The 19,679-nt window shown below is 35.8% G+C and overlaps 2 protein-coding genes and 1 long non-coding RNA gene across 14 annotated transcripts in view; all 3 read right to left on the bottom strand.

The window, feature by feature from the left end:
* LOC109715155 (salt stress-induced protein-like) overlaps positions 1-19,679 on the bottom strand; it is a 68,577-nt gene that overhangs the window by 25,437 nt on the left and 23,461 nt on the right. The window lies entirely within an intron of this gene.
* LOC109715152 (chromatin remodeling protein EBS-like) overlaps positions 565-19,679 on the bottom strand; it is a 71,980-nt gene continuing 52,865 nt past the window's right edge. For 2 of the 10 annotated variants that reach the window (XM_020240004.1, XM_020240010.1), the window contains one exon: positions 565-859. In XM_020240004.1, coding sequence (XP_020095593.1) covers positions 833-859 — 27 coding nt within the window. In that variant the 3' untranslated portion in view covers positions 565-832. Of the gene's footprint in view, positions 860-1,312; positions 1,346-1,726; positions 2,002-2,422; positions 2,745-2,790; positions 2,815-5,149; positions 5,623-6,062; positions 6,231-19,679 lie in introns of those variants that run through there. The other 8 variants (XR_002217523.1, XR_002217522.1, XR_002217524.1 and 5 more) reach the window with 8 other exon arrangements.
* The window catches only part of LOC109715156, a 34,717-nt gene continuing 23,114 nt past the window's right edge, over positions 8,077-19,679 (bottom strand). The window contains exons 1-3 of one of the 3 annotated variants that reach the window (XR_002217527.1): positions 11,421-11,894; positions 11,220-11,310; positions 8,077-8,341 (exon numbers count right to left, since the gene is read on the bottom strand). This is a non-coding gene — a long non-coding RNA (uncharacterized LOC109715156). Of the gene's footprint in view, positions 8,342-9,722; positions 10,184-11,219; positions 11,311-11,420; positions 11,895-19,679 lie in introns of those variants that run through there. The other 2 variants (XR_002217526.1, XR_002217528.1) reach the window with 2 other exon arrangements.

Raw genomic sequence — 19,679 nt, 5'->3', positions numbered from 1 at the left:
GGAGAATTTGTAATTAGAATATATAAGACCTCACACGCTAGTAATAATAACTGGACTTAAACATTTTGCGATGGATCGAATCCAACGAATTATTATTACTAGCCAATCGGATCGTTATATAAATATTTTTTTCTCCTTTCGCCTGTCATTGTTTTTCTTTATCTTAATCATCCGTGTAGCTTTCACCGTTGCACATTGTTTCAAAGTTGACCTTTTTGCATAAAAAGCATTCATTGATTTTATATTTTTAGAAAAACTAACCGACATTATAGAATTTGCAGATTCGACATAAAATTTTAATAAACTAAACAAAATATCCTTAATTTTTCCACTGCCGCTCACGGTTCGTCTCCCTCCTCGCCCTTTCTTTGATTCTCCATGCATATTAGTTTTTTAAAACAGAGAAAATACATCAAAAAATGCTGCAACTCCATTAAAAATAAAAATCTTTCTTATCCCCAATAAGAAACGAGGTACTAGTCAAACGTGCTCAAAATGCAAAAGAACCCACACATCTCTAACTCTAATGATTTATTAAGAAACGATAGGAAGAAAATGAAATAATTCTCAAACCCAAGATGAAGTTACTGCAGTCAGTATTATTAGCTAGTGTCATTAAACAAGCAACCGCAAGCAGTCCGCAGCATACGCATAAAATGATAGGACATAACCAGCAGTATATACATGTATATTTGGTGCACCCTTCCCCATCTACTACTCTGATATACATTAAGAACTCATTGTACTTAAGTACCCTATGTTATGTACACAGCGTCGAAGAACTACATAACTCTATACATCACGACGGCGCAAGATGAATACACTATAAATGTCACCTTCTCCGTCGCTTCGAGTCGACCTGCACATCGTAATTGGTTAGTAATGCAAAAATGAAACAACATGTCAAGATATTAGGAGAAAAAAAAAAGGAAGCCATCGAAAGGGATTCCTCGGATTTGGCTCCATAGCATGAATTGGTTGAGGACACCTCGCTCCCGATAACAAGGGGAAAGAGAAGGGATAAAAAAAAAAAAGAATCTTCCTTGATATTTCCCACAAGTCCCTTCGAACTCATGTTACTAACAAACAAACGATAAACATAGACAAAGGCTAAACATAGAAGCGCACTGTTGACATAAATATTTATTGTCTACAGTCATTCAAAACATCTACTCTTGTCATATACCTAAACTCGAAACCCTGATCATATTTCTTCATTAGAAGTTATTATGCATGCTTCTTTTTATTGCCAGCTCATCTTGATAATAATCATCACTGAGCAATTTTTCCTGAAATTTGGTATTAAACTCACTTTTCTGTCACCTGGCGACACGAACTCCCACCACTAACCAAAGATAAAGAAACAACAAAGCAAATTAATAGTGTTATTAGAATGCAACATTATATATGCAGAAAAAGAAATTAGGGTAATTGCCACACAGGTCCCTAAACTAATAAAAAGTTCCTCAGTTTTGCATTGTTCTTTCATGAAAGTCCCAACTGAGAACTTTTTGAGTGTAAATGTACTTGATTAACATCATGATTTTTTAACCCTTTTGTACAGTCTTACTTCTTAAATTTGACAAGCATCCAAAGCTTTTGAGTAGAGTGTTATACAAGAAAAGGATTTAATAAAAGGTGAATGTGATGTTCACAACAATAAATTTACGAAATTGGGGACAAAAGTTAAAATCGCTAACGGAGTATTTTTTAAATTCCTCTGAAAGATGGTAAGCAATGATTTGTAGAAAAGACAAGTTAAAAAGTTAAACCTCAGGGACTTACATAAAAAGATAAAAAGATGGGGACCTTTTAAAATTATTTGAAAGCTTAGAGACTTGTTTGGAAATTGCCAATACAACTACCTTTTGCTCTGTCTGTCATGAAGCACTATGCGACTTTTCAGACTCCTTCCCATTTTCAGGGGAACAACTTTCACAGAAGAAGTGCTCAAGTTTCTTGGCTTCTTCAATTTTCATTCCTACACAAGAAGGATGATACCTGAAACAGGAGGCCACAACAATGTTTTTAAACTTCAACATAATGGAGTACAGCAACCATTCAAAAATTGAAATATAAAGATCTACATTACATATACATGGTCAATCAATATGTCCTTCAAAACTTCAGAGGCCACAGAAATAATCTTTTAACAAGAGATCAACTATAAGACCAGGCTATCCAGTAGTATGGCTGCTGTCTTTTTTTTTTTCGGCAGCTTTTGAGCTACTTGCATCTTCAAGAAACCTGTAACTGCTCTAGTCCTGGAATTAGCAAAACATGTTTCCATTCTCTACAAAGTTTGAGAAAAATTTACAATTTAGTCACCAGGGCTTTCTTTTCTTGCAGGGTTCAAGATAAGAGGGTATGGGGTTGTTCTCCATAGGAGGGATGAATGTTCTAAATAATTAAAACCCATAACTAAAACCAACAAATTTCTGCCCAACCACGCAGTTTTCAATACAACAAAATGTCACAATATCAATCAAACAATTCAAATCCAAGAATGAACATTTCTTCTAGAGGCTAAAGCTAAAACATAGTTCACAAATGCAGATAAGATTAAACTCAAAATCTTTGATGTAATATCTTGAATCTAGCGTATTGCCATCCCCTACAAAGTAAAATACATGAATAAAGAACTACAAGTTGAACAGAAAGTAAATACAACTCACCAGTCAGAGCACTCCCCGCACTGGATCATAAGGTCATCCGGGTTGTAAGGCATCTCACACTTGCAAAACCTGTCACATTTTTATTGGAAGAATAATCATACTTCCTAAAGTCCAAAAAAAAATGGAGTACCTAATCAACCTATACAAAATTGGCACGAGATTTTTTAAGTCATCAGTAAATTGGCAATGGGATAAAAGGACAGGAGTCAAAAGGGAACTAAAAGGAACACTCAACCCAGTAACCAAAACCACTTTTCAGTAATAGTAATGATATGTATAATCATCTTATTTAAAAAGGACAATTACACTTTGCCTCTTCTCAATACTACAGGAAGATCTTCCATTTGGGTAAAAAAATAATAGAAACACAAAATTTTCTCTAGTTCTGAAACTCGCATGAAGAAAACTGATCTTCGCCCCTAGCTACTAGTCAAATAGATAGGACCTCAATAAACAGAACAAAAATGAAGAAAGTTCAAAATCTAAGTCATGTGAAGGGCAAGAAATGCTGCATGATGATTTCCATTTAGGCATTATGATCCTCTTTCCTTTCATGTAACTCACAGGCAAAATTTTCAGTGAGAATATCATTAGATTGGACTGATTGCAATAACAAAACAAGTCCTTAACAAGTATCATCACAAGTATGTTGGATATGCTTCTTGAGTTAACACAGCAACTTGAGGAACTTGTAGATAACAGACAAGTAATATAAAACACTACTGCGATTGTTGCTGAGTTCCGATGAAAGAGCTCACTACATGTTAGATTTAAGTTTCCTAGAGAATGACAATCTAATCTTGGCTGGATGGAGCAGCACCTGGAACTAAACATAGATAAGTTGGTCGTTTTAAAGAGCTACGTGACCCTAACGACATGGTGCAGAGGAAAACTGTGCCATGTACGGTGGCCAAAATTATCAATTTTGGTGGTTCTGCAGTGCAACAAAGTAAAATTGCAATCGGAGACCACAGCCACATTTAAAGTGGTCTGACCAAACAGCCTTCTACCGTGAGAATCGTAGATCATACACACCACCACTGGGCCAAACAGGGTGCTAGAAGTAATTGGACTTCAATGGAAGAGGAGCTCAACTAATGACAGTCTTGAGTTTAAGTAATACGACAGCGCTTTGATTAATCATGAAATTAGGTGACTTGTAACTTGACGAATCAGTTTTGTTATTTGCATTTAGGAAGAACATCAAGTTTGCCAGAGGTTATATTTAGCTTATTCAACTCCAGCTGCACTACTAATCCTTCTCATTATTTGCAATTTGGTCTTCTCCTTTCACCATACTTCATTTCTCCTTTCCCCTCTAACTTTTTCACCAGATTACCTTCTTTATCTCAGGTTTCCTATTACATAATTGCAATTTTAATTATTCATGTCTTAACCTGCTTTCTGTACTCGTTAAATTCTACTTGTTGCAAGATACCAGAATATTGTTCCCTTGGGGTAAGATCAGATGCCAGCACAGAAAACAAGTCCAAAATTAAAAAACTATGAGCGTGAAAGTGACCTTGAATTTCAGATTAGATAGTTTAGACAAATGCAAAGGTCCCCAAAGAGGCAATATAGACAAGCACTCAATGTATGCTTTGATTCACTTTTGTATAGGCATTGCCGACATATCATATATAAATATGATTCTCTCAATCATGTTTCTCTCAAGTTCTTTGTTAACTTCCTCGGCAAATGAAGAACTACAATTTAGAATATGAGGAATGAGTGATGGTGAGATCATGCATAAGTACATATTCACCAGTTTTGGCATATTTTAAACAAAAGACAGCAGGAGAAGCGATGATGAGAGAACAAGCAATAGAGGAAATTTTAGTCCAGTCATCTAACAAAAAATGGTTACTCAACAAAGTATTAAATCATAATTGTGATAAAATTTGAATCTTGAAATACAAGAAAAAATCACAAGTACACAAGCGACTTAGCTATCGTCGCACAAGAAGAGACCACACATCATCAAGAAATCAACACTGCACATCTCCTCTAAAATTAACATGACAACTGGACAATTAACATTAAATGACAACATCTAAAAAAGTCAAATAATCAAGCTATGTGTACCACACTTCATGTAAGTATATCTCGATACAAATAAGTTAAATGCGTACGGCCCTTTTATCTCAAAAACCATATGAGATAATTTTGATGCCGAAAGTACATGCAGAACAAGAAAAAGGCCCATTATATTATAAGCTACATCAGGATCTGAATCAATAATATAATGAGCTATATCAGACAACTAAAGACCCATTATATTGGTGCTGAAAAAATTAGACTTGATTGGAAATCAGACTCTATAATATAAAAACAACTTTTGTTGTAATCTACAAACCAATGGACAAATATTATGGACCATAGCGAGCAACCGAAAACCCATTATATTAATTGGTATCAGAGTCTAGATATATATACAAAAAAAAGAAAAAACACTCCCGTCGTAATCTACAAACCTACAGGCACAGGTATTCGTAGTGCTGGTGCGGCAAATCCTTCATGCAGTTGGGAGGTCAAAGCGCCCATGGCATCTACATTCCCTCCTCGCTTCACACTATAACGCCTCTTCTTGTGAAATTCCAGAAGAGATTCTAGGTCCTCGTCTGCATAAAGAACAACATCGCCCCCATGTCCACCCATCGGGAGGATAAGCGAGCCGTCTGAATCCCTCTTATATGAACTTTTGATTCTTTTCTCCTTTTCGTGTTGCCCTTGCGACTTTGTATTGATTTTCTGGTTCGGCATGCTGAGGATTGCACCATGGCCGCTGTCTCCAGCGCGAATAGTGATAACAGCCTGGTCAAAATACTTGTGAGCTTCCTTTGCTAGTGCAGCAGGATTGCTCACAGGAGGCTCTTTAAGACTAGAAACTCCACAATTAACCGTGAGGCGCGTTACGTTCTTTGATCTGTAATACCATTGTTTACCGCTGCATAAAAAATGATTCATAATAAAATGATAACCAATGATATCAAGGAGCTTGTGAATACATTAAAACTTCAATAAAATAAGAACTGATAAGAACTGGCAATTAAAACTGTGCATAGCTCCAAATATCATGTTTTCATCCTTATAAAGAGCATTACAACTGACAAATTTAAAAATTTGGGTAATTAAGAGTTAATAGCTGATAGATGTAACAAAAGTTCCAGCTTGATAAATTCAATACCCAAAACTAAAAACCAAAAAAAAAAAAAAGGAGTTAAAGGTGGGATGCTGAGAGGCCTATTTTAAAACAGCCTGTAGTTGGGAGTTCTCCAAATATTTCCTTGCTTAATTGGTTCTTCTATGTTATTCTAAGTTTACACTCTACTACACAAATTGGAATAAGAAGAGGGGGATTAAAAAAGAGGAGGGGTGGGGGAAAACCTGTTGGTGGAGAAGAGCAGAGGTCTGCACTGCAGGGATTCTGGAGAGAAGCCTTTGCGCAGCTGAAGAGGAATGGGGGCAGAAGGAGGATAGAGAAGAAGAGGCATGGCTGCTGCTGGGCCAGGAGTTGAACAGGCTAAGGTACAGCCTCTTGGATGGGATGAAGTCATGAAGGGTTTCTTTTGCATTTAGGCCCCTCCAAATTTTTTACTACACGATTAAATCCCACAAAAATTTGAAATGCAGAATTAAGTCTATGTTATCTACAGGGTCTATACTATTAATATTAAAGAAATAGTGCTTACTATCTATTTTTTAACTCTTGGACCAATATTATTACACCTACCCACAAAACTCAAGAGATCTATGATCTACAAAATAGATAGTAAATATTATTTTTTTACTATCAATAGTAGGGGTGGCAATCCAGCTCGCCATTCACGAGCCAGCTAATATTCGGCTTGAAATGAGTTCGAGATCGAATCTTTCGTTTAGTAAATGAGCCAAGCACGAGCCGAAATTTTCAGCTCGTTTAATAAACAAGCCGAACACGAGCAAGGTCAGCTCGCTCGTGTTCGGGACGATAACAGCTCGAATACATATATTTTATATTTATATATATAAACTAATAATTATATATGTATATAATATAAATTTTTATTATTTGATTTAGCCCAATCTAAATATAAAGCTCAATTCAATTATAGAAAGATTCATTTATATATAAAATTTTAATTATTAGATTAAAATATAACGGATAAGATCTTATAAATTTATTTCCTATATATATTTTTTCTAATCCTTTTAAATTTTTATTCATAAGCCAACTCATATTCGGCTCAATGCTTTAACTAAACCAGCTCGTGTTCGGCTTGTTTATGAAACGAGCCGACCCCAGCTCGCTCGTGTTCGGCTCGTTGACACCCCTAATCAATAGCATTCTAGCTTTACTCATTATCTACATTAACATTATACTGGATATAGAAGAGCCAAGCTAATCGATGAAAGTGAAGAATCGGATGAGAAAGCCGAAGTGTATGCGGCTTAGAAAGTAAAGAGCCGACAACCATATAAATGTGCTTTCTTTAAGCCTTCCAAGACCAGTAAGACTAAAGCTCGGTCTGGGCTATAATTGAGCCGTTGATTTAGCACCAATAGTTATCAGAATGTTCATTTGAAAGACTATTGAGGAGCCATTGATGATGAAAAAAAAATTAGCGTGTTATAAGATAGACGGCTTGGACCACACACGAGCTTAAGAAATGAGGACATATGGTGCACCAGAAGCTGACAACAAGGCACCTGAAGGTGGAGAGACCTTAAGCGGGAATGGTTGAGAAGTGGGGTGTAACTTATGCCGGTCATGGCTACAACACTCCCCCTACTATTAAAACCGACCAATAACGTAGGCTGATAAGATATTACTATAAATAGTAATTTCAAAAGCTATAATAGTGGTCCTTCTCCCTTACGAACGAGAAGACCACTGCATTTTTAATATTTCTAATTTCAGCATTTACAACTTTTTTAAAAATAGTTTACTTGTAATTTTTAATCTTTCAACATTTACAGCTTTTGTAGAAATAGTTTACTTGTAATTTTTACTCTTCTAGCATTTATAGCTTTTCCTAGAAGTAGCCTTAACTTTAGTTGTAACCCAAGTTTTTCCACAATACAAACAACTTGGTTTATTCAACCGAGTCTTCGATCAGCCGAATACCATCTTCCTGATTCTTCGGCTTAATTCACTACCACAAAATTGCCTTTTAGTGGCAATTATATCATAGATTAGCGGTGATTATAATCACCACTACTTTCTTTACTGGCAATTGTAATAATTGCCACTATAAATAGGGTCGGTAAATGTCACGCCCCGAGTCCACAACGGAAGTCCATGAGGACGTCAACAGACCCGCCGAACAGACAGAATTTCCCCTGTCCGAACGAAGCGTCAACAAAAACGACCAGTACAAGACAAACCACGAGGTCAAACATGAGGGGTATCCACAACACATGAATCAAGAAGAAGTACGAATAAACAAATAACCTGTATCAGAGCGCTATTTCCAAACTATGTTGTCGTACAATATGAACTACACCAAATAAAGCTCAACCTCAAAAGAAAAGTACACGTAAACAGCCCAGACCCTTGCCAGTGCAAGCAAGTTGTACAGAATAGCACTCTATCTGGTGGTCCTCTACTGTATAGGCATGCTGGTAGAGGATGCTAACTACTGCGCGGTCCCCCTCACCTCGATCAACCGTCAGTATACGAACCCCTGAAAAGTGAACCACCAAAGGGTGTGAGAACTACTGAATAGTAGTTCCCAGTGGGTACGGTCAACGATAACCACGACCTTTCCACTAGGTCTACTGGAAGCCAGATTAATCAATGAACAGTAAAATATGTGATAAATAAGTAGCTGAATGCAAGTACACAGGGAAATTAACTGAACAGGTAAATGAATGACCATAAGTAACAATCAAGATAATTGGCTCTAAGCAGTATAAATGAATGTCAAGTACAGTAGAAGACTAACTGGCTATGACCTGCATGGGCAAATGTAAAGTAACAGTAAATGAATAACTGCATGTAATATAAACAACTCTCTATACCTGTCTCTATACCTGCTGTACTATCATGTCCCTGTATATGTAGCGAGAGGAAAGGAAAGAAACTTAGTGTATGCAACAATGTAACTACTACTAAACAAATGTTGTAATAGTACCCAATCACAACAATCGACTCGTACGTTTGGTCAAGCCTGCGCCCGCCTAGTGCCGGAATCGCACTCCCGCAGATGCACCGTCGACACCTAGGCTCTACCCCCAGCCCGAACACCACTCCCGCAGGTGGGTCGTCTTCCCAAGGGCACACATATCTCTCATATAACTGGCCAACATCCGGAGCGGCACTCGAAGGGAAGCGACCCCTACTGAGTCTAATAGTACGTATCTCTGTCCAACTCAGTATGGCTCTACAGGCTATGGTCTACCTGATGGTCAAAAGATCATAAGCAACCAATCTGATACCCTCGGCACAATCAAAGAATATCAAATAATGCATATATCACAGTAGCATGATCATGTACTTCTCAGTATCCAAAATCTGTCCACTATCGCCACGCTAATCGAGGGTATCTACCAAATACATCATAAAATGCATATGCTCTCACTATGACCAAAACATCAGCATACTACCGCCACGCTACCCACGGCCTCTATCACATAATAAATGGCATGCACAATACAAATGAGTAAGAGATGACTCACCAAGATGCATAAAGTGTCATCTGGCCTCTCACGACCTACTAGAATGTCTAAATGATATGCTGCTAACAACCACTATTTCACGGCTATTCGGTAGAGGATTCACACAGAATGACCTCAAGTCGTAGCAATATGCGATTGAACGAAAATCCCTACTCACTATGCAATGACTCATCCCTCACGATAGATATAAATATGAATAAGTATGACATGGCTACTTGAAACAATGTATAAATCATCCTTCACGACTGCGCGCACTAGAAAGCCATTCTTCCACTCAGTTTTATACTAACACGACCCTTATCAATATTGAAGTCCATTATATATATGTATATGCGAGGAAAATAGACATAAAAGGAATTTCGTCATTTTCGACGACTCGGAACCCACCTCAACGGCTACATCGACTCCGGCAAGGAAAGCACTACTCACGTACATCCTCGGCTCACGATCGCCCGAAAACACTTACAATTCGACTAGCAGGACGTGCGTCACGAACTCGATCACATGCCTTGACACCCTGCAAGGTCCAAATTTGATGATAGGGGTGCGAATTGTGCCAATGTCACTTCCGTTTCAGTATTTAATTTTCTTCCCCTTTTCTTTCTATCTTTCTTTCATTCTTTCTATCTTTTCCTCTTTTTCCTTTTCTCCCTCTCTTTCTTTCTTTTTTCTCATACTGCCCTTGCAGCTGCTGTTACTGCTGCTGCTGCTTATGCAGTCAGCAGCAGCAGCAGCAGCTTGTTGCTGCTGCTCTGTAGTGAGCAGAAACAGTGAGCAGCAGTGGACTGCTGCTGCTGCTCTGCTCGCAGCAGCAGGCTATTGCTGCTGCTCTGCTCGCAGCAGCAGCAGCTCAGCAGCAGCAGGGAGAGGGGGTGAGAGGGAGAGAGATAAGAAAGAAAAAGGAAAGTAAAGGGAAGGAAAAGGAAAAGAAAAGAAACTAGAAATCAAACCTCCTCTTCTTCTTCTTCTTTTCTATTCTTTCTTTTCCCTTTTGATTTTCTTTACTTAAAAAAATCTGAGAAACAGAAAGAGAAGAAAGGGATAAGAACAAGCCATTTTGCAACTTGGCCCACCATTTTTGCTATTTGCAATTTGGTCCCTCATAATGAAACATTGGCCCAATTCATCCGTTTTCGCGTCAATTTCGCGCCAAAACGGTTTCACCTCATTTCATCTTCGTGCCCACACATTAACTAGCAATGTACACTGCGTCCGAGTGATAACAAATCAGTATTCCACAGTAAAAGTTTAGCGGCAATTATATTGGCGGCCGGTAAAGAGCAAAACAATTGCCGCTAAAGATTACTCTATACCGGCAATTAAAAAAGCCACTAAAAGCAAAATATATTTGCCCATAAAATATCTAACATTAATTACAAATGTCAACAAAGATAAGATAAATAGCCACTAAATATAAAAAATATTAAATCATCATTAAAATCATATATTTAATTAATCACTATAAAAATTTCAAAAGATAGTGCATAGACAATGAAAATTAAAAACCCAACATTTTATGAATATCAAATAAGTTGAACTATTACATTCTCAAAAGTGTTGCGAATACAAATAAATGTCAAAATCAATTTTTATCACAAAACAAATGTCAATCAAACATTAGATAGCTAAAAAAAATTCGAACTACAAGAAGACTAATATGTAATTAAAAAATTTTATAGACGAAAAAAAAATTCTATGTGCTCCAATAGAGAAGTTCAAATTACAGTTCACAAAGACTCATCCTTAAAGAGTGAAGATTCTAATAGAAAAGATTCATGGGCTTAAAAAGAATAATCTGCAAGAAAAATATATAAGAATAACAGTTAAAAAATTATTAACAAATATGCTAAGAAAATATATTTAGAATATATAAGAAATAATTACCATGTCACGAAACTGAGGTGTACAAAAAAGAACTAGAACATCCTGCATTTTGTGCAACTTTGTCGTAACGAGCACTCGAATCATCAAGAACCTATTTTACAAACATATAAGAAAAATAACTTACAACAATATCTTCTATAGTCATAGACAAAATAAATAATAGATAAATAGAGAAGAAGCATTTTAAAAAACATGCCATACAAGATGAAATTTTTAATGATTAACTTCAATAGAAATTGGTCGTGAACTCGGATAACAAGGCAACCAGAAGTCTTTCAGTGACATTTTCACCCATGAGCATTTAAAGCCTAATACAGGAAACATGTGAGAAAAGTATCAGGACAAACTAAGGTACAAAATTAACTAACGCACTAAAGCTAAAATGCCGGAAACCCCTTATAAACATTTGCCTCCATGAATTAATTAAAATGGTCGATGCAACACTGGTCGAAGGGGACTAAAGGGCCAACAATAGAAGACACAAATGACAATACTAATACAATACGGTTTATGTTTCAATGAGAAACAGACAAGCAAGTGATCATACAATATGCAAATCCGTTAATCAATGGATTAGCATTTGTTAGTTTCTTATTCACAATCATATCCTTAAGATTACTCGAACAATTAAATCTAAAAACCAACAAAACTAAAGGGCCAGATATTAAAGTTATATTTGTCCATATATGGTTCATATGTTAGAAATTTTATAAGAAACTAGATTGTACCTTCTGCCATGATTTCGATTTCTGTACCCGATTTGTAAGCGGTGATCCTTTCTCGTGGTTCGTCCTCGTTTGTGATCTGCAAGAAGACGGGACGTTTCGAGTCTAATTCCCTTATCCCCGGAGATGGAGCCGTCACAGACAATTGGATTAGGGTTAGACCGGGACTCCCGTATGTTACATATTTATATATAACTTAATGTAAGGATGTTAAATCACGTCCGTCCATCAAGGACGTGTCCAGATACATCCTAACCGTAAGATCTAAAATATCTTTATAGATCGACTTAAATAGATTGACCGTATCTTTATGGATCGTCTTGAATATATCACGTGGGCCACATCCAACATTCTCCCACTTGGTCTAGTGATATATTTATTACCGTATAGGCGATACAAAAACTTTATTAGGTACCAACTAAATTATACAGTCAAAATCTCCCACTTGATCAAGAAATCACAATACTTTGATCATAGCGGTTATGCCCCAAAAGATGAACACTTCCTTCCATGTATCAAAAGTACGAATTCCTTAATCAAATAACTTTATGAGTTACAACCGTATGAACTTATTATAAGTTCAACTCAGAGTCCCACTTTAGTGCACAATAAAACTTTAATGTACAAAAATAACTTTATGCGCATATGTGCAAAAACCAAAATGTGTTCTTACTCAAATAAAAATAGTCTTTAAAGTCTTTATACAAGAAGAAAACACTTAAACTGTAAATGGACTCAAGATACCCATATGATGAATATGATCCTTGAATTTGTTTGCCGGCAATGCTTTAGTCATAGGATCAGCAATCATCCTCTCGGTCCCAATGTGTTGGATATCCACCTTCTTCTTGTCGTATTCCTTCACAGCAAGGTACTTTATATCGATATGTTTGCTGCGATCTGTAACTCGACTATTCTTGGCAAAGAACACTGCAGCAGAGTTGTCGCAATAAATCTTAATTGGCCTTGAGATAGAATCGACAACTCTTAAACCTGAGATAAAATTTCTCAGCCATAAAGCCTGTGACGAAGCCTCATAGCAAGCGATGAACTCTGCCTCCATAGTGGATGTAGCAACTGTATCTTGCTTAGTGCTCCTCCAAGATATAGCACCTTGAGCAAGTAAGAAAATATATCCTGATGTGGACTTTCTAGAATCCACGCATCCAGCAAAATCAGAGTCCGAATATCCAACCACCTCAAGATGGTCAGAATGTCTGTAGGTGAGCATATAATCCTTTGTTCCTTGTAAATATCTCATAACCTTCTTTGCAGCTTTCCAATGATCAAGGCCAGGGTTGCTTTGGTATCTACCCAACATCCCCACTGCATAAGCTATATCAGGTCTGGTACAGACCTGCGCATACATTAAGCTCCCTACTGCAGAGGCATAGGGTATGCTCTTCATATGTTCTCGTTCTAAATCATTCTGAGGACACTGTTTCTGATTGAACCTGTCACCTTTTATAATAGGTGCAGCTGTAGGTGCACAGTTTGCCATATTAAATCTTTCTAGAACTCTTTCGATGTAGGCTTTCTGAGATAGACCCAAAATCCTTTGAGATCTATTTCTGTGAATCTTTATGCCAATGACAAAAGAGGCTTCACCCATATCCTTCATCTCAAAATTCTTAGAAAGAAAATCTTTGGTATCTTTAAGCAAACTCAAATCACTACTTGCAAGCAGAATATCATCCACATACAGAACTAAGAAAATATACTTACTCCCACTAACCTTAAGGTATATACACTGGTCCACAATATTTTCTACGAAACCAAATGTAGTAATTACATTATGAAACTTGATATACCACTGACGGGAAGCCTGTTTAAGTCCGTATATAGATTTCTTTAGTCTGCAAACAAGGTGATTACTTTCATCTGTGCTGAAACCTTCGGGCTGTTGCATATAGACTATCTCCTCTATATCCCCATTTAGAAATGCCGTTTTCACATCCATTTGATGTAACTCTAAATCGAAATGAGCTACCAAAGCCATGATAATTCTTAATGAATCCTTCTTAGATACCGGAGAGAAGGTTTCATGATAATCAATGCCTTCTTTCTGAGTGAAACCTTTGGCAACAAGTCTGGCCTTATGTCGTTCTATGTTACCTAAAGAGTCCCTTTTGGTCTTGAAGACCCATTTACAGCCAATGGCTTTGACTCCTTGTGGTAATTCAACGAGATCCCAAACTTTGTTATCCGTCATAGATTTCATCTCTTCCTTCATGGCATCATACCATAGGGAGGATTTATCTCCCTGCATGGCTTCTGAAAACGTCCATGGGTCTTTATGGTGTCCAACATCAAAGTCAGACTCCTGAAGATAGACTACATAATCATCAGGAATCGCCGATCTCCTTTGTCTTGAGGATCTTCTTAAGCCAACCTCTTCCTGCAGATTTTCATTATTCTGTGCAGCTGGCTCTATAATTATCTGTTCCTCTTGGGACAGCTCTTCATGGGGAGGTTCAACTGGTTCAGCATTTTCATGCTCTAAAATTAATTGATCTCCATTATGGTCAAATTGACCTCCTGGTAGAGCAACTAAATTATTATCTGTTGATGGATAACCAGTTGAAACCCTTATTTCCTCAAAATCCATCTTTTGAGGAACAACACTCCCACTAGTTTCAGAATCCTCAAGAAATTTAGCATTCCTGGCCTCAACTATCTTGGATGGGTGATTTGGACAATAGAACCTGAATCCTTTGGAGTTTACCGCATAGCCAATGAAATATCCACTGACTGTTCGAGGGTCCAATTTCTTTATGTGTGGATTATAAACCCTCACCTCAGCTGGACATCCCCATACGTGCAGGTGATTTAAACTAGGTTTCCATCCTTTCCATAACTCGAAAGGAGTTTTGGAAATAGCCTTCGATGGAATCCTATTTAAAATATACACCGCTGTCTTTAGTGCTTCACTCCAAAGAGAAGATGGAAGACAAGAGCTACTAATCATGCTCCTTACCATGTCCATGAGTGTTCTATTCCTCCTTTCGGCAACGCCATTTTGCTGAGGCGTGCCAGGCATCGTATACTGTGCAATGATGCCTTCACCTTTGAGGAATTGACCAAATGGACCGATCATTTGACCTTTATCCGTATGTCTTCCATAATACTCACCCCCTCTGTCGGACCTTACAATCTTGATTTTCCTATCCAATTGTTTCTCTACCTCAACCTTATAAGCTTTAAAAGCATCAAGAGCCTCAGCTTTTTCAAATAAGAGATAGAGATACATATATCTTGAATGGTCATCAATAAATGAGATAAAATATCTCTGACCGTTGAAACAAGGAGTAGGAAAAGGTCCACAGATATCTGTATGTATGATCTCAAGAATTTCAGAACTCCTTCTGGCACCTTTAGTGGTATTTGTGTTAGTATGCTTTCCCTTTATGCATTCCACACAAGTACCAAAATCGGTAAAGTCAAGATCTTGTAAGATCTTTTCTTTTACCAACCTCTTTATTCTCTCTAAAGAGATATGAGCTAAACGCTTGTGCCATAAAAATGAGGAGTTTTCTTTAATAATGTTCCTTTTAACACCAATGTCATGATCAACATTAAAATTATTTTCAAAAGATTGACTCAAATTAAATTTGTACAAATCATCTACCAAACAATCATTGCCAACAATAATATTATCGGAGAACATAGTAAAAGATTCATTTTCAAATAAAAATTTGAAACCTTTATTTCTCAATTTAGAAACAGAAACTAAATTTCTAGAAAATTTAGGAACATAAAAAGTATCCTCAAGTTCAAGTATGAAACCAGTTTTAAGTTCTAAAATAAACTTTCCTACGGCTTCAACTTGAGATTTATTTCCTTCTCCGCTAATTAAAATCCTTTCATTTGGCTTTAACATCGTTAGATTATGAAAACCCTGTATGGTATTTGAAATATGTACAGTAGTTCCAGAGTCAATCCACCATGTGTTTTTAGGAACATTAACTAAATGAGATTCATAACAAATATAGATAGTTTCAATACCCTTCTTTTCGAGACAAACTTTATAGGAGCTAGCAAACTGCTCCTCAATGGCCTTTAGGTAATCCTTGGCTTTATCACATTCTGGAATTGACCCCATTATGCTTTTTGATACTCTAGACTTTATGAGCATCAAACTTAAGCGATTGGATCGCTCCCACTTTTCCTGCGCGGATTTCTGCTATGGAGTCATTGGCCCCACTACCTTAGGCGGTTGCTCAACGCGCAGAGCCAAGTCTAAATCCATATAACCCAAAGTAAAAGAAATAATTTCTTTCCAATCAGAATAATTGTCCTCAGTAAGTATAGGAATACGAGAAACATCATTAAGAAGTGCAGTAGAGGAAAAAACTGCAAAAACAAAGGAAATATAGAACTTTATCGCTTGCTAAATAATAATCTTTAGATTAGATAAATTCTACCTTCCTGTGGGCAGAGGCGCTACACGCATAGAATTTATCTACTTTAATAATAAGACTAGCAGAAAACTTATTTCTAAACAACAAAATTTGTGTACCTGTGGGCATAAGAAAACTCGCTATCTAGAAATTCAAACTACTATCTTATTCCAGTCAAAATCAAAAGATTAATTTTTATCTGACTGCAATAAATAGTCAAACTTTATTTCAATATCAGTAAATCCTTATATATTCTTCATTATCTATAGGATGCTGTGGCTACTCCTAAGCATAATGAAAAATACAAATAACTTTAATTCAATATCAATAATACTTTATATATTTTTCATTATCTATAGGATGCTGTGGCTACTCCTGAGCATAATGAAAAATACAAATAACTTTATTTGACATTGAATGACATTGTTTGACATTGAATGACTATTTAAAAATAAATTAGGAATCCATATGAATTTTCGGGTTGACTTTAAATCAATATCATCTTATAAAAATACCATAAGTGATCAAATATCCATAATTAATCTCACATTAACCTTTATATGATATTGAATGACCGAAAATTTCATATTATTCCAAAACGCAGCGGAAAAATAAAAGTCCAAAGTAATTTTCTTTACAACTTTATGTGACTCAAAATTTATAAACTGTATGAAGTCTATATTCTCTACTCTAAAATTTTCATGATGACTTTATATATGTTTAGAGTAATAATACAAAAATATACTGTAAAATATTAAACTAAACATACTACTTTATATCATGAATAAACAAGCAAGTAGAATAGAAATTATATATATAACAAATACCAAAAGTTATACATAATTTTAATAAATAGACTTCTTCATAAATTAGTCACATTATAAAGAAAATTATAAACCAAAATTATATATATATCTTTATCCTTTCTTTTATTAAAGAAAAATAAATAAATAAATATTCTATTGCTGCCTTGACCGCTACCTAGGCAGCCCCATTACAGGCTGCCTAGTGCGGCCCTTTGTGGGCCGCGCTTAATGCGCCCAGGTGGCGTGGTGGCACGCGTCCGCCACGCCGCCCCATCCTTCCTCCCTCTTTTTTTTTTTTTTTTTTTTTTTTTTCTNTATGATCTTTTCCTTTGTATTTTCTTAATGCATTTTATCACTATATGCCTTATTAAATGCAGAATCGGCAAGGATTATGATGCAATCCAACGAATTACTTATGGTGAACAAAAACCTATTCCTCCACAAGAAGAAATGTGTGAGAATAGAAAATCAATCGCCGAACTCCTAAACCTTAACTTCGATGATGCTGAAGTAAGTTTATAGGAAAACAATCATTCCTAATTTTCTTATGCTACTGTTTATTAATATGATTTCGTCCCTTCATTTTTTTACATCGATAGAATGTAAAGTTCACATGCGAGGCTAAAATTATCGAAATTGACACATCGTACGGCTGGTGGTATAAAGCATGTCATAATTGCAAAGCAGCCGTCAAGATATATGACGATACATTTTGGTGTTCCCGTTGCACCAATAATGAACAATCTCCTATTCCGTGGTAACTACTTTTAGAATCTTTAAATATATGAACCGAAACACTAATTCTTTTATATACACATGCTATTAACTAATGATCATGTTTCTCACAAAACAATAGGTATAAATTGAGCACCATTGTTGAAGACAGGAGCGGCATAACAAATTTCACTATCTTCGGAAAACTAGCGCAGGATTTAATTCGTATTCCAGCACAAAATTTAGCTGTTGCGGTTAACTCAGATAGATTCGTTCTTCCCCCTATAGTCAAAACAATCATTGACCAAACGCATATTTTTCAAATTGTTATTGATTCACAAAGCTTTAGATCAGGCACGCCATCTTTTAAAGTCCTTAAAATTTTTACCCTAAACAATGATTCAAAAGGAAAGGGTCAGAACAGAGATAATATATTGATAAAATCTGAAGACCAGCTTGCCTTAACTGCCAATAAAAGGCAAGCTCCCACAGAATTATTAGAAGAGATTTCTGCAACTCCCGGCAGCTCATCCAGGTAATGTAGTTTTCTCATCCTTGAATTTTTTGCCTTGCAAATTTAAGACTTCTTCTTATTAACATCGGAATTGTTCAATTTCTCTCAACAGCAGTTCAGCACATGCGTCTGATAAATTATGCGAATTCCAATATCCCAAGAGGCATTGTCTTAGGTACTGCTCAACGTGCATTCCCACTTTACTTATAAAATAACTTTACACAACAACACTCATATCACATTGTTTTCTTTGTAGTGATAGCGAAGGCTCTGGAGACAAGAAATAAAGAATTATATATAAATATGCTGCTCCTTACGAATGTTTGTAAATCTAATGGATATTATCTTTGTTGTAATAATTTGTATAATTTGCTTTAATAATCATACGTAATATAGGAATGCAAAAATTTGTAAATCTAAGTGATATTATCTTTGTTGAATAATTTGTAATAATTATTAATAATCTATTGTATATAAAAATGAGCGATTAGATATATAAAGTTAACACATGTAAGAACCTCTTTTGGTAGTTGATATCGAATAGTATTTAATATCGTTACTTTTTATTGCTCACCAAATGTCCTCATAATTATAAGGAGCTAACAGATGATCTTAGTTTGAATTCCTCTACATAATATTGATAAACTAATGGAGCATGCTTGTTGTAGGGGCCCACATGTTCCTCACTAATTAAGGTACCTTAAAGATCTTTTGTTTACAATTTATATGTAAATTAGAAATTAACTTTAATGATTTTTTTGTAGCTAAAATGTTTTACCATCTTCTTTTATTTGAATTCTCATTCCAATTGATCTAACTCTATATATTAATAGGCGACAATGCTATATACTCCTAAAAAGTTTCCAACATTTCCAGAGCTACCTTTCTTATCTAGAAGGTTAATATATTAAAATACACTTTCTATGTTTTCAAACCTATTTCTAATATACCCTAGAGTTTAATAATGTTCATTTAACTCTATTACCTGTAAAAACATTATTTTTTCCCTTTCGAATATACCCTTCCGCTATCGCAGCGGTAAAGCTTTATTAATTTTTGGTCTTTTTCTAATATACCGCTCTTAGTCACTTCGGTAATAGCATTCTATTTCTTTTTAACATAGGATAATTGGGGCGTATATTTTGCACATAAGTTGCAACTATCTAAAGGAAGTATTTTATAAGAGAAAAAAAAATTAGGTAAATCAATATTTCAAAAGGAATATATAGACAATTAGATATTTAATAATAAGTTAGCACAAAGACATTTAAAATCGAATTATCTTGGACCTATATCTATAT

Source organism: Ananas comosus, linkage group 9 (genome assembly GCF_001540865.1).
Source record: "Ananas comosus cultivar F153 linkage group 9, ASM154086v1, whole genome shotgun sequence".
NCBI classification, from domain to species: Eukaryota; Viridiplantae; Streptophyta; class Magnoliopsida; order Poales; family Bromeliaceae; genus Ananas; species Ananas comosus.
This window is presented reverse-complemented; position numbering and strand designations above follow the sequence as displayed.